This window comes from Pelodiscus sinensis, chromosome 4 (assembly GCF_052426305.1).
Source record: "Pelodiscus sinensis isolate ZL-2025 chromosome 4, ASM5242630v1, whole genome shotgun sequence".
In the NCBI taxonomy this organism is placed as follows: Eukaryota; Metazoa; Chordata; order Testudines; family Trionychidae; genus Pelodiscus; species Pelodiscus sinensis.
Window position 1 is genome coordinate 58,791,747 of NC_143055.1, and position 15,908 is coordinate 58,807,654.

The 15,908-nt window shown below is 47.0% G+C and overlaps 1 protein-coding gene across 1 annotated transcript in view; it reads right to left on the reverse strand.

Moving 5' to 3' along the window:
• The window catches only part of LOC102455335 (coagulation factor XI), a 35,403-nt gene extending 22,393 nt beyond the window's left edge, over window positions 1-13,010 (reverse strand). The window contains exons 1-4 of the mRNA XM_006128454.5: window positions 12,917-13,010; window positions 12,256-12,314; window positions 5,104-5,266; window positions 4,134-4,240 (exon numbers count right to left, since the gene is read on the reverse strand). Of these exons, the coding sequence (XP_006128516.3) occupies window positions 4,134-4,240; window positions 5,104-5,266; window positions 12,256-12,313 (328 nt within the window). The 5' untranslated portion in view covers window position 12,314; window positions 12,917-13,010. The remainder of the gene's footprint in view (window positions 1-4,133; window positions 4,241-5,103; window positions 5,267-12,255; window positions 12,315-12,916) is intronic.
• Between the last annotated feature and the right edge of the window lie 2,898 nt (window positions 13,011-15,908).

A 15,908-nucleotide genomic window follows, 5' to 3' on the forward strand; every position in this document is an offset into this window, starting at 1 on the left:
GCACAGGCTTTTGGCCACTTGGGGCCCCTGTGACACAGGGTGTGCTGTGCAGGCCACACATGGCCTTGCACCCGGGACATCCCCCTCCTGTGGGCTGCGGACTGGTGTAGTCACCACTCACAGAAGAGGGCACAGCTATAGGGAATGTGTGTGCAGAGAGGACTGATCGCTCCTCCCTGTTGTGTCTTCTCCACAGCTGAACCAGCCGGGACAAAGGGCCATGCCATGCCACCACAGCCACCTGCCACAGTCCAGGGATGTGGAGATGAGCCAGGCATCCCAAGGACGTCATGCCCCAGTACATCGGCCTCATGTGGGACATCCACGCCACCCTGTCGCGCAGGCTGAACAGCAACGTGGAGTAGCAGCAGCAGGCTTGGAATGACTTGATGGTGCGCTGAGACACCATGTGCAGCACCCTGTCCTGTATGGGGGAAACAGCCGCCTGCTGCCACAGCTCCTGCCTTCCATCCTCCTGCCAACCTCCTGCGCCCATTGCCCATCCATCTGCCCACCCTGCCATGCCTCTCTTCCTCCCCAAACCATGCCTCTGCTCCCTCCCATCCCCATGGCCATGCCTCCTCCCCCCCAAGTCATGCCTATGGCCCCTCCTCCTGCCCCCCCACCAACCCTGACCCCACTCCAGCCACCTTTCCTGCCCACCCCTTTTGGGTCCCCAGACATACCCAACCACAACGAGGTCCACACACCTAAGGGGGCGCTGCAAGCCACCCCACTACTCTTCTCAGTCCTCAGCTCCCCCCAGTCCTGATTCCCCCCTCCCAGTTCAGCCAGCCCCCCTCACCCTGCCCACCTTCTTCTCGTGTGAAATAAAGACAAACTCGTTTTGGTCTGAAACCAACCAGGTGTGTTTATTGGGAGGTCAGGGTAGGGGCAAGGAGAGAGAGGGAGAGGGGGACGGGAGAGCCTCTGTTGGGGAGGCCCTGGGGAGAGTTATCATGGGTCCTGAGAGAATCTCTCCCTCAGAGCCTTCCAGCTGATGGACCTTGCAGGCAGTAGCTGTCTGGGGCTGCTCAAAGCCCCGGCCCTCATGGGTGGCCTTTGCCACCCACCCCGGGAGGAAGGCCTCCCCCTTGTGCTTCACTAGATTGTGGAGCTAACAGCACGCCGCCACCACCTCGGGGATATTCTTCTCCCTGACATCCAGGCGGGTGAGGAGGCAGTGGAGGCATCCTTTGAGGAGCCCAAACACACACTCCACCTGCATGTGGGCTCTGTAGATGTGGACATTGAAAATGTCCATGGCTGCATCAAGCTAGCCGGTGCAGGAGAGCAGCAGCCAGGGCATTAGTGGGTATGCAGCATCCCCCACTATGCACACTGGCATCGTGTGCTCACCCACCGGAAACTCCCAGCAGGGCACAAAGGTGCCCACCTCCAGCTGGGCGCACAGGCTGGAGTTCCTGAAAATGCAGGCATTGTGTGTCCTGCCTGACCACCCCATGTAAATGTTCGTGAAGTGGCCGCAGTGATCCACCAGGGCCTGCAGGACTACCTAGAAGTAACCCTTCCAGTTCACAAACTGGGCCGCTTGATGGTTCAGGGCCAATATGGGGATGTGTGTGCCGTTGATGGCTCCCCCACAGCTGAAGAACCCCAGGGCAGCAAAGCCAGCCATGGTGGCATCCAGGTCCTCTACACGGACAACTCTGCATAGCAGCAGGGAGTTGATGGCCCAGATGACCTGCAGAAGGAGACCAAAAAAACACACAAAACAGAGAATGAGAGAGGGGTTGTGTGATCCCAGTGGGACATGCCCACTCCTCCCTGCTGCCTTCCCCCCTCCCCGAAATCCTCCCCTGTGAACCCATGGCCCCCCTAGCAGGGCTGTGTGAGGCCGAGAAGGCACAAGCCCCTGGGGCCAGGGCTTTTCCCCCACCCCCACTCCACCCCATACAGTCCCCAGCCCCTCTGTCCTGAGGGTCCCCCTTATGCAACACCCTCCCTCCCCAACCCCTCCCACCGACCCACCCCAGGCAGGGACTGCAGTCTGTGATCTCCTTACCTGCATCAGGATGGCCCTGATGGTGGACTTCCTCACCCCAAACTGTTAGCCACCGAGTGATAGCTGTCTGGTGTGGCCAGCTTCCATAGTGTGATTGCAACCCACTTCTGGAGTGGGATGGCAGGCCGCAGGTGGGTGTTGCATCATTGCCAGGCAGGGATGAGCCAGGCACAGAGCTCCTGGAAGGTGGTCTTGCACATCTGGAAGTTCTGGACCCATTGTTGGTTGTCCCACCACTCCAGGACCAGCTGGTCCCACCAGTCCACGCTGGTCTTCAGCCTCCAGAATCTTCCCTGTATGGGGGGGGGAGGGTGCGGCAGCCAGAGTGGAGCAGCTGCAGCCAGAGAGAGGCTAATGAAGAGGATCTCGGGGTCCACCTCCAGCAGAAACAGGAATGCTGCTGGAAGCAGGCACTCAGGGAGTGCAGCATGACCCTGGGGGTCCGTCGCATGCCCAGGGGCAGCTCCAGCTCCATAGCACATAAGAGAGAGGAGGTAAAAACTGTGGGGTTCCCAAAAAAGCAAAGGGCACACACAGTAGGCACTGCTGAAGCTTTGTTTTGCCAAAGAGGCTAGCAAGCAGACAGCAGAAACAGAGAAGTGGCTGTCGAGGGGGTCCCTTTAAGCGCACACCTCTGGAAAGCTCTGGCAACAGCACTCGAGAGCAACTGATGACCTAAAGCCTGGCTAGAACCGGTTGCAGAGGGCTTTATATGCGAGACAGCATCCAATGTGTGTGGATGCTCTCTTGCACAAAAGCACATCACTTTTGCGATGCACTTTTGAGGTGTGGACACACTTTTGCGCAAGAAGTTTTTGCGGAAGATCTCTTCCGCAAAAGGCTTCTTGCGCAAAAACCTTGTAGTGTAGACATTACCTGAGACTGCAGACAGTCAAGTACTACTTCATATGAGTAAAAGAAGCAAAATATGATCCTAAAGCTGCTTTTGTATCCTGGTAAGAGGAGTGGGCTGAGGACTGTCAGATCACTCATCACCATGATGAGATTTCAACCATGAGGTAGCACACACTGATATAGCAGAGTCTGTCTTTCCACTTTCAAAATTCACAAAGCATAAACCAGCACTTTTAACAGGCAAATTCTGTCCTCAGACATAATTGCCATCTCCACTCAAGTCCATAGGAGTTGTTTACATGCATCCAAAGGGAGCATTTGGACCAAAGAGGTTGAAATAAATTGCTTTCCCTTCAATAAATGGAGAGTTTACTTTTTACATTTTGGGACACCAGGTTGTGTTCATCCAGCACATTTGTCCTTATCATGAACACAAAAGGCCGAATTTCAATTTGAACTATGCTAGTTTGATTCCAGAAAAAAATTATGTCAGTACATAATTCAACAGACAAGGACTTCAAGAATCTGTCAAGTGAGTGCCTGTATGAAATGAGATGCTGAATTTTGAATAAGCTGCAGCCTAGTGCTATATAATAAGCCACATTTAACCTTGATGTGAGCAGGCATCTCTTCTCTGAAGACAATAGAGTTTTGCTCACATATGCCAGGCTTTGCTCGGCCCAATATTAGCAAGGGCTTCCAAAAGGAAATTTGTCCAAAAAATATGATCTTGCATGTCCAGTGAAAGCATTTATCATTCATGCCAGATAGGTTTTGCTGAACACTGGTCTCAGCTTGGTGACATCTTGGTGATGGTAAAAGAAGTTTTAGTAATGGATTTGAAAAACGTATCCATCAATATTGAAAGATAGCCTCAGACATGAATTTTCAAAGGGCATCATCAAAGTGGGAGAGTCACACAGCAGCAACAGAGAACCCATGCTCTACTCTCTTTTGCATGCCTATGATTGGAGTCAACTGATTGGAGTCAAAATAATAGTAGAGCTCTCTGATGGAGGAGTAACATATATCTGAGAGAAAGCTGGAGAGCTGCAGCACGAAGGTTGCACTTTCTTACTACCCTGTCGTTGGGAGTCTAGAAGGCCAGGCGATGGAAGAAGCCAGGAAAGGAATTGTCATTTGTTATTCCCATGAAGTGACTATCACTATGTTTACCTTTACAAATATTTGCTGTGTGTCACACGGTGAAAATAGACTCACTTGCACAGTAAGATGAACAACCACGTCTTACCACTTATTTGAGTGTCACACTGTTTGAAGGAATGTCCAGAGATTGCACCGGTCATGCCCACCTTTGGTAATATTTCAGTATCGCTGTCTTTCAAGATACAGCTAAACCTGTAATTAAAATGCAGTGATAGATCAAAATAATCCCAAAAGCCCAAACTCCTGGGAAATAGCTTGTGTGCAACATTATGTTTCCATAGTCAAGAGCAAAATATGCTTTCCAGCTCCTCAGCCCCATTTTAGCTCTTTCTGGTGCAATGAGTATTAAAACTTCCTAAAGGAAGAAGCTGCGGGGAGCCCCTTAACATTATAGCCCTTCTTGACCCTTTCCAGCATAAAATTCTAGGCATTCCCATATACCCCAGTATCATAATATCTAGGCACGAAATGTTTACAGATTTAAAATCTTAGGATGAGATCATGCTGCATAGTCAATGTGCCATTTTTGGTAGCGCTTACTATTCATATGTGGACTCTGGGAGGTTATATGCCTCAGGTATGCAAATACCTCTAGAATAACTCAGTGTTGTAGATGGTGTGATGGAATTTAACCATAATTCTTTTTGGAATAGCTAGTGCTATATCCCATTTTGTGGCATGCCCCCACTTTGAGGGGGGCATGATGGCTTAGATATGGAAAAGGAGTATCTACCAAAGATGTAGTAGGACTTTAATAACACCTTGCAGATCTGAATGCTTGCACAAGCGGTTTCCTTTCCTGAACAAAAAGTTTGCCTTCCACAGGTTTGGGAAAAGATACTTTACATAATCATTTCTAAAGAAATATGAAAGTGTTATGCAAAGCATCCTGTTTTTCTATGGTAAGAGCCACCATTTTGTTCTTTCTTTAAGCACATTGCAGCATTTCCTATGTAATAATATTACATCGATGGAGAGGTGCTGTGCGCCTAAAATACATTACACACTGGTAGTACAGAAAAATCTGCTTCCATTTCAGAGACATGGTATGTTACCTTTTTGCAGGATCTTTAGTCCATGTTGCTGGAAGGTAAGTGAATAACAGACACCTAGGATGGTAAGTACATACTATTCGACAGTATTCAAAGTTCGGTGTGAAAACTGTAGCCACATCTCCTCCTTGGAAGGACATATTTTCATAGGTCTGAGATATACATTCTGATATAGAAGTGAAATGCATTAATTGGAGTTATTGCAGGTGTTAAATCTAACACAATGAGTTGACGAAAGGCAAGGTCCTAGAGGCAGATTCTCAGATGGGGTAAATCTGCAAAACTCCAAAGGGCACTCTATATTTCCTCTTAATCTATCCAGGATCTAATTTTCCCTTCTTTATACTAAAGAGAAAAACTCTCTCTGAATATACAATTAAATAATGAACTTGAAGTGAAGTGAAAAAGTAAAAGTTTAGGAAATGTAGTTAACAAAGAGAGCAGTAATATAATCTCAGATTTATACGCACACGTCTCTAGGCATATATTAACTCTCTTATGGCAAAACATATCCAAACAGCTTTTATGTGTAAATAATGCAGGTTGAACCTCCCTGGTCCACCACTCTCAGGACCAGAGTGGTCCCAAACAAATGAATTTGCTGGACCGGGGTAAGTCAGGTGTCCGGGATCTCCCAAGGCTCCTCTCCTTGCTAATGCCCAGGGGGAACCGAGGATATGTCTACACTACAGCGCTAATTCGAACTAACTTAGTTCGAATTAGTTAATTCGAACTAAGCTAATTCGAACTAATGGAGCCAGACTAAAAAACTAGTTCGAATTAGCGTTTTGCTAATTCGAACTAGCATGTCCACATTAAGTGGACCCTGAACCGAGGTTAAGGATGGCCGGAAGCAGTGCCGGCAGGGCATCAGATGAGGACTTAGAGCGTGGAGCTGCTGCCTCAGGCTAGCCGAGGGCTGTGCTTAAAGGGACCCGACCCCCACCCCGGACAGACAGTTCTCAGGGGTGGCCCGCTTGCAAAGCAGTCCTGGCTTGGAGTGCCCTGAGTGCCCACACTGGGCACATCACAGCACTCGGCCATCAGACTGGCTGCACTTGCCGCAGGCTGCCATCTGGGGAGACGGGGTAATTGGGGGGCTGCAGGAGAGCTTCCACCCCCAGAAGCCCGCAGAGCCAGCCCAGTCCTCCCCATCAGGGGCTAGTACCCCATTCCTCCCTCACCTCCTTCCACTTACCCTTCCAATATAAAGAAAATGTGTGGTCAAAAATAGAATCTCTCTTTATTGAACAAAACTCGGGGAGACTGGGAAAAGGAGGTGGGAGAGGGGAAGAGAGAGGGTGGGAGAGGGGAGGGCAAGTAAAATGATCAGAGGTTTGGAACAGGTCCCATATGAAGAGAGGCTAAAGAGACTGGGACTTTTCACTTTAGAAAAGAGGAGACTGAGGGGGGACAGGATAGAGGTCTATAAAAGCATGAGTGGGGTGGAGAGGGTGCATCAAGAAAAGTTCTTCATTAGTTCCCATAATAGAAGGACTAGAGGACACCAAAGGAAAGGAATGGGTAGCAGGCTTCAAACTAGTAAGAGAAAGTTGTTCTTCACAAAGCAAAGAGTCAACCTGTGGAACTCCTTGCTGCAGGAGGCTGTGAAGGCTAGAACTAGAACAGAGTTTAAAGAGAAGTGAGATAAAGTGATGGAGGTTGGGTCCATGGAGTGGTATTAGCCAGGGGGTAGGAGTGGTGTCCCTGCCCAAAGTTTGTGGAAGGCTGGAGATGGATGGCACGAGACAAATGGCTTGGTCACTGTCTTTGGTCCAGGGTCCCTAGGGTTGGCCGCTGTCGGCAGACAGGCTACTGGGCTAGATGGACCATTGGTCTGACCCAGGACGGCCATTGTAAGCTCAGGGTCGGGGGTCTCAGTGGACCACCTTGATTTTCATGTACACCTGCTCCTGGGTGGCCAGGCTGGCAGCTCTCCTGCCCTAGACGGCCACTTTCCTGTGCCTAGTGCGGAGGTTGTGGACAAGGTCCACAATGTCCGCACTAGCCCAGGCGGGTGCCCGCCTCTTGCGGTCCCGGGCAAGCTCCCGGGAGCTGCCAGCCTGGTCCTGGGAAGAGACTGGCTCGAGCCGTGCCAGGTACAGGGTCTGCTAGCTGGGTGCTGGCAGGCTTGCACCTGGCACGGGCACCGTAGCCAGCCCGTGCCCCTTTAAGGGGGCCGGGGCCGGGACGGGGGCAATAGAGTTTCCCTGGTGTTGGCCAGAGTGGCCACCAGGGAAAGCTGGGGAGGGCTAGCCTCCCACTAGTTCGAATTAAGGGGCTACACACCCCTTAATTCGAACTAGTAAGTTCGAACTAGTCTTAGTGCTCGTACAATGAGGTTTACCTAGTTCGAACTAAGCGCTCCGCTAGTTCGAATTAAGTTCGGACTAGCAGAGCGCTAGTGTAGCGCCTACCAAAGTTAATTCGAACTAACGTCCGTTAGTTCGAATTAACTTTGTAGTGTAGACATACCCCCAGAGGCTCTGGCTCACCTGCCTGGCTCTGCTTTCCCCTGTTCCTGGCTCTGCTTCCTGAACCCTCAGCTCTCCCGGGGTTCCCCAGCTATGCGCACGCATGGCTACAGCTGTGCCTGGGGTTTCCTGCCCCCATCCCCCACACAGCAACAGCTGCTCTTGGGGCTATCTACCCCCAGGTCACTGGCCCCGCAAGCTGCCGCTAACCAAACCAGCTCTGCTCCCAGCCACTCTCAACCTCTCGGGCCGGGGGCTCTGGTCTAGCAACATTTGTGGTTCTGCTGGACCATGGATGTTGCCAGACCAGAGAGCCCCGAACGAGAGAGGTTCAACCTGTAGCATAAAGGCTGTAATGATTTGTTCCTATGTTACAAAGGAGGGCTAGACTGCCACATAAATTGATCTAATGTATGTCACTCAGGAGTGTAAAAAACCACACCCTGTGCAATGCAAATTAGTTTGACCTAAGTACTGTCAAGACTGTGCTATGTTGGCAAGAGATGCCCTTCCACTGCCATAGCTTCCACCTCTCATGGAGGCTGAGTAATACCCACAGGAGAGCACTGCCTTTCTGGGCATACAGCATCTTCACCAGAAGCACTACAGCAGAACGGCTGCATCAGTGCAGGTTTGGAGATGCATACACTATGTTGTTGTATTGTTGTGTGTAGCCAAGTCTATATAAGTAGGGTGTGCTCAGGTTGTGCTCAGGCTGTATTTCTGCTATTAAAAGAAAAAACTGGATAAAGGGAAAATATTCTATTCTGTACGAACTGGGAGGAAATTCCAGTGAAATATATTTAGTTATTTGATTACTGTTATTTGACAGCCTCATACTAAATTAAGAACCATCTGCAGAACACTTAAAAGTAAAAAACTTGTTAACATTTGTTCTGCTCATCTCAGTTAAACTCTTTAAATTTTAATCTCTTCCTAGATTTTAAAGCCATTTATAGCCCCAATATAGTATTAATGTAGGCTCCATTAAAACAAATTATTATGATGAGGGGGTAGTGTCCCCTGCTCGCTATGCTCACCAGTGCTCCTCTCCAGGGATAGGCAGACCCGGTTCCTCCCTGACCGCCAGAGAAGGCCAGGCCGAGATGTGGCAGCCCTGGCCTGTCCCAGCTCTTTCCCCGAAGCTGCCTGGCCTCCCTGAAGCCAGGCCAGCCAAAGAAGTTCCTCCCCAGCTACCAGGGAGAAGGTTGCAAGGAGGGAGGGTGTGTGGCTCACAGTTCCTCCCCCTAAACCCGTGAGGGAGGAGGTCTCATGGCTTGCAGGCCCCCCCTTCCGCTGCTCCAGCCCCAGCTGTCCCCACCCTTCATCCCTGGCCATGCCAAGCCCTATGCTCTCCACCCTGGCACATTCTCTCCAAGCCCGGGCTGGTGGCGGTAAGGAGGAGGGGTGGGGCTCAGGTTCCTTGCCAAACCCCACATTTCTCTCCTCCTGCCTGCTGGGAGGGAGGGGGGACAAAGCCCGGGCCTCTCACCCTTCCCCCCAATTGCAGGGAAGGAGGAGGTGCAGGGCCCAGGCCCCTCAACAGGCCCTGAACTTTCTCCTCCTCCCCAGCTGCTGGGAGGGGGGTGACTCCCAGGCCCCTTGCCCTGTCCCCACAGCCACCAGGAGGGGGGCCCAGGCCCCTCACCAGGCCACGTGCTCTTTCTTCCCTCTCCCTGCACCGCCAGAGCAGCACAATTTAAAACTCTGGCAGCTGCCTACTATGTGGCAGCTGCCGGAGGTACAGCCAGCCCCGGCTTAGGGGCCGAGGTGTCCCCCAGTCCGGGCTCGCTCTCCCGCAGTGGGCCTCTACCCCCCACTGCTGGAGCCCTGCAATTTTTCTCCTCCCCCCCACCCACAAGCCCAGCAGTAGCAGCTTATCCTCAGTGCTACTGCCATTCAAGAGAGTCATAGGTTGCTGAGCACTACTGAGTTAGCAGCAAGGAGGAAGGGAGGGAGCAGGGCAGCTGAGGGGGGAGGGACTGTGGGATGCAGAATGAGGTGATTACGTCACTCGTCCCACAGAAAAATCTTTTTTATATATATAGAAAGTTAAACATATTTTAGGCTGTCATGTATATCAGTGAAAACACATATTTTAAAATAAATTCAATGGGTTAAGATCCTAGCTACTTTGCAAGGATTTACAAGGTTTTTAAAAGGTTTTTACAATTTTTCCCCAAAACATGTGTCTTTTCGCTTATTCAAAAAAGCATTTTATAAATACAGAACATGACTATGATGTGTGTATATATATTTACTGGTTTTCTGCCAATATGGACACGTATTATCATTAGAACTTATTTACATAAACTTTAATTGCACTGTAAGGGTACATCTACACAGCAACATTATTTCAAAATAACTAGCTTTATTCCAAAATAACTTAATCCCTACCCAGCAGGGAGTTATTTCAAAATAGTGTCAAAATACTGCCAAGCTGGAGGACTTCTTACTCTGACTCCTGTAACTCTCATTGTACAAGGAATAAGGGAAGGCAGAGGAAGAGTGCTCTATTTTGAAATAAGTGCTGTGTAGACGCTCCCAATTTCAAAATAAGCTATTTTGAAATAAGCTATGCAATTGACGTAGCTCTATTTGTAAAGCTTATTTCAAGTTAAACCCTGCTGTGCAGACACATCCTAAAAGGGCTGCCATTTGCTACAATGTGAAACATTTAATATAATAAATGATTTTTTTAAATAGTACACATGCCTGATGAATCAGATGCTCAGTAGCTTATTTACCTTTTTGTACAGAATACAGGAGAACATAAGTATTTAGTATTCTTATTTTGGGGTACATTAATTTAGTAGGGGAAATTGCTTCCAGAACCTTTTGACAAAGTTAAAAGTAATTAGTTTTCCAGAACTTCCACTCTATATAATACATTTACTTAAAAATGTTAAATGAATCTGTCGGTCTGTTCTTCCTAAATGTTCTATCATCTAATTCCATCCTGTGTGAAAATATATAATTCATTAGAAAGCAAAAATTGTATTAGATATTTATCCTATTTTGTTCACATAGTGGTCATTGTGGAAACATGATGGAATGTTTGCCAACCAAATGAAGTAAATCATTAACATATGCTAACATTGAAAAATGTACACAAGAGTTTTACTTTCCTCTGGTTGCTACGTTTCAACTATTTCAACAGAACCATAATGCACAGTAAAATAAATGGTTGCAGAGTTATTCATTTTCTGATTCTAGACTTTGTCATTTAATAATCTGTAGCAGTTATAAGGATGCTATAAGTATCTGAACTGTTTCCTCAGCTATTTCTTAAAGCATGATAGTGTCATATAAAAGCAATGTCTCTAAGAAAACCCAAGCTTTTTAGAAGTATATTGCTTACTTTTCTCTCTTCAGTATGGCTGTTTGGCTTAACCATTCTGAAACTGTACCCTCCCTCTACTTAGTGGGGTGTGGGGGAGTAGCCAGGGAGAAAAGAAGCTTGACTGTGGCTTCCTCACACCATAGCAGCAACAACAATCTCCTGCTGCTATAAAGACCCCTTGACAGACAGCACAACTTACAGCAAATTTAGGTTTAACTTACACTGGGTGACTGGCCAGGAGGAAAGTCAGCCCAGGATCATGGAAGCAAAAGAGAGAGCTTGGAGCTCCTACCCACAGAAATTGTGCTACACACCTTCAACTGTGCAAAGAATCCTGGCTCTAGTGTTCAGAGCGGTCTATAACTGGTCTGATTTTAATCTCACTTGTACTTGTTTCATAATAGTGTTATATGGAGTTACTCCTAATTTACACTAGTGCAAAGGCACATCTATACATACTGCAAGATCGACACTCTGGTGGTTGGTCTTGTAGTACTGTATTCAGTTTAGCAGATCTAGCAGCTCATGCCAGCATCCAGTACTTCTCCTTTTGCGAAGAGTAAGGGAAGCTGACTGGAGCATTTGCTCCCATTGGCCTCCCACCATGTGGATGCTGCCATGACTCAGCTTAAAGTAAGCCAATTCCAGATACACATTTTGCATAGCTGGAGTTGCATACTTTAAGCTGACCTTTTAGGTCCAGTGTAGACCTGACCTAACAGAGTAGAATCGGGTCTGCTATACAATCATTACTAACGTAAGTACAACCCTTGAAATAAATGGGATTGCTCACTGAAAGGGGCACTATTCGACTTAAGAACAGCCATACTGAGTTAGACCAACAGTCCATCCAGCCCAGTATCCTGTCTTCCAACAGTGGCCAAAGCCAGATGCCCCAGAGGGAGTGAACATAACAGGAAATCATCAAGTGATCCCTCTCCTGTCATCCATTTCAAGACAAACAGAGGCTAGGGACACCATTCCTACCAATCCTGGCTAATAGCCATTGAAGGACCCAACCTCCATGAATTTATCTAGTTTTTTTTTCAACCCTATTAAAGTCTGGTCTTCCCCACATCCTCTGGCAAAAAGTTCCACAGGTTGACTGTGTGCTGTGTGAAGAAAAACTTCCTTTTGTTTGTTTTAAACCTGTTACCCATTTATATCATTTGGTGACCCCTAGTTCTTATGTATTGGGATACGAGTATCAGATTCTACAGCCCTCAGTTTACATGGCAATATTTAGGCTGTCATAAATATTATTCCCCTTAAATTTACATTTTTAAAACAGTATTGTATTATTCTGTGTGTACATTTAGGAAGTATGTGTAAACTTACCACTGTAAGCTGAAGTGAATAAGAAAATGAACTTAAAGGTCTGATAAATCCAAACCATCCTAAAAAATAAATACATCCAAATGTTTCTTTACGATATAATTAACATGTGCAACAACTATTCTAAAAGACTAGAAGAGATACACATTACTAGGTAATTTACAGGCAATTTTTCTGTCAGACAGTCAATTAAAAATAAGTCATAGAATACAATTGGAGTGACAATGGTGAAATATATACAATAGCAGCAGATGTTTCACACTGTGTTTATGACTGCAAGCGTGAATTAAATTTACAAATATTGGAACAAATTCTGCTTGGCTTTCCAGTGGAGTTACTTTGGATTTTCACTTGATTAAACTAACCAAAAAATTGGCCTGCTATTTATAAATGTATTTATAAATTTCAGTATTACCAATATGACCATCTCCTGCTAGTCAGTTATTTCCAAATGGTATTTAATCTAAACAGTGTTAGCAATAATGTAGGCATTGCATTCAACCTTAGCACTTGAGCAAAAATCTGAAATCTCACTAGATGAATCTTAAATTCTTCACCTTTAAAAATCTTATGCTGAAAATGTTAGGAGTAGCAAATGAATAACCCATAGTGGATATTGCCAATCTTCTATTTGATAGCAATTAAAATAATGGAAATTATTTACCTGAAAGCACAATAGCTGCACTTGTGTGGGTAGCTCTGGCTGTTTGGCTAATATGCATGCCCAGCACTTCTAATTATGTTAAATATTATTTTGCATGCAATGTTTGCCTGACTTTAATATTTACTTTAAAGGGTACACACAATGTCAACATTGTGTCTGTTTTGGGGCCAGATCCTTAGCTAGTACAAAGTGGTAGCACCCTAGCGAACTCAGTGTAGCTCCAGCACTTTACACCTGCTAAGGATCTGATACGTTGCTTTTAATAAATGTCTGATCCCTGTTTTACAATAGTCAAATCTTCTTCTGCTTAATACAGGACTGTACGCATAAATGATTGCTAGGTTGTGCAAGGAAAACTTCAGAGCATGGGCAAAAGAGCATCCACCTTCTTTTATCCTGTTCTTCTCTCCTTGTCTCCCCACCTGTCTACCCCGCACAGGAAATGGGCCTGATCTCTCCTCACTTTCATCAGTATGAATCCTACAGTTGTATCACTTGAGTGTTAGTGAAGCTGCTGAGAATGATGACTCAAGTTCAAGTGAGTTACAGTGGTGAAAATCTGCTGCAACTGAGAAGGACTGAAGACCAGGGGCCGGGCAAATACCAACTTGTCAGCCAGATCTGGTTCCCCAGCGTTAACCCCTGTGGGCCACTGCTGCAATATTTACTTGTGCCTCCACATGTACAGATGATTGCAGCTCCAGCTGGCCACAGATCATTGTTCTCAGACAATGGAAGCTGCAGGAAGGGGTGACCCAGTCTCCACCGCTTCCTGTAGCTCTCTTTGGCTGGGAACAGCAATCTGCAGCCAGTGGACGCTGCAATGGGCCATACCTGCAGAAGTGCAGGTAAATATGGAGGCAGTGTCCTGCCAGGGGCTAATGCTGGTGAATCGCTGCCATTTTACTGCTGACCCCTGCTCAAGACTAATGTTTCTTTCCTTTTACCATAGATTCTAGAAGTGCTGCATTTAGCAAGTGAGAAACAATGCACTTTTTAGTTTTGGTGACTGCATTCTGCTCTCATAATATTCAATTTCCTAACTCTCTAAAGACTCTGCATCAGCTAGCCCACCTGTGTTTCCAGACTCATTTCTCGCTACAGTTTGGGTATGTCTACACTACCCCGCTAGTTCGAACTAGCGGGGTAATGTATGCATACCGAACTTGCTAATGAAGCCCGGGATTTGAATTTCCCGGGCTTCATTAGCATAAAGCCGGCGCAACCATTTTTAAAAGCCGGCTAGTGCGAACCCCGTGCCGCGCGGCTACACGCTAGTGGAACGAGGTGTACAGATAGTTCGGAATGGATAGCTAGTTCGAACTATCTAGCCCGTGCCGCGTGTAGCCGCGCGGCACGGGGTTCGCACTAGCCGGCTTTTAAAAATGGCGGCGCCGGCTTTATGCTAATGAAGCCCGGCAAATTCAAATCCCGGGCTTCATTAGCAAGTTCGGTATGCATACATTACCCCGCTAGTTCGAACTAGCGGGGTAGTGTAGACATACCCTTTCTGACCTATTATGTCCCCTCAACATTCTCTTTCTTAAACACTTCCTTATTATTGGCTATTCCTTATTCTCCTGCAATGGGACCTTATCATTTCTCCTTATGGTTTATATTGACTCTGCTACCAGTGTGCATGTCCTTTTCTTCATTAATTTGCTCTTCTAACAAGACAGATGGTTGTGGGGAAAGAGGGCTGGGGTGCCATAGGCAGGCTCTGGCCAGGAGACTTACCTCCCGCCCAGCATGTTTCTCAGGCAGCTTTCCTCCCTGCCCTGCCCCAACACAGGCTTCAGGATCCATGTGTGTCTGAAACGAAGAGCCTGAGGGGCAGGGGGATGGATGCTTCGTGTGCTGCCTATTCTTCAAACAGGCAGCTCTCATTGGCTAGAATTCCAATGGGATTGTGCTGGAAGTGGGGGCAGCCTTTCCCCATTTCCCCCAGCTCACAGCTCAGAAACACAAAGAGCTCGGCAGCTGCTTTTCTGAGTAGCATGCAGGGGCTGGGGCATGCAGGGAGTCTGCCTGAGGATCCCTGCTGCATCTGCAGGCTGGATCTAGTGGCTTGGTGGGCTGGATCCGTCCCATGCACCGTATTTTGCCCAACCCTGATCTAGCCATTAGCCTCTTTATGCATCAGTCCCCTTCCAATAAAATAAGAACAACAGTACTTTCCTGTTTCCAAAAGGAGTGAGAAGATAAATAGATTAAAAGATTGGGAGACACTCAGGTACAACTGTAATGGGAGCCATATAAGTACCATAGATAAAAATAACAAAAGGTCTGGTAGCATTTTATAGACTAACAAAACATGTTGATGGTATCATGAGCTTTCATGGCCACAGCCCACTTCTTCAGATGACTGGAGTTAAGAGTAGGGGATATGAAAACTCAAAATAACTAGGAGAGGGGAAGGAGAGGGGGGAGAAAAAGAAAAAAAGGAAAAAGGAAGGGGGGTGTGAGACAGGGCATCATTAAGTATCTGGAGAATGGGTCCTTAAACCTAAGCAGATCAAAGTAAATAGATAGATGCTAAGACAGGAAGGATACCACTCACAGAGCTGTTAGTCTTAGCTTCTATTTACTTTCTATTTATTTAATCTAGAATGGGCATCTATACATTTGGCTGCTCAATTTTCCATCAAGTCCAGCTCCACCATGAGAAGAACAAAATTCCTAGACCCTAGGTAAAGACTGGGAAAGATTTTTTAAATGAAAAAACATGAAAGAGGCGCAATTTTTGGTTTAGCTGGCTGGCTAACCTAACAAACCAGTAAAGGGGAAGTTAAGGCAATGGCTGTAACACCTTCATTACAAACCTCTGAATTTACTCAATGGAACTCTGTGTCATAGGTATTTGTCAGCCGACGGTCAGGGCAGGGTGTGTTCCTATACCTGTCCCTTATAACTGGCTTAAGTTCTTTTAAATTGTGCTTGGTTCTGTTACAGCAACTGAAGGAGTCAGGTTAAAACTTAAACAGTTACAGGT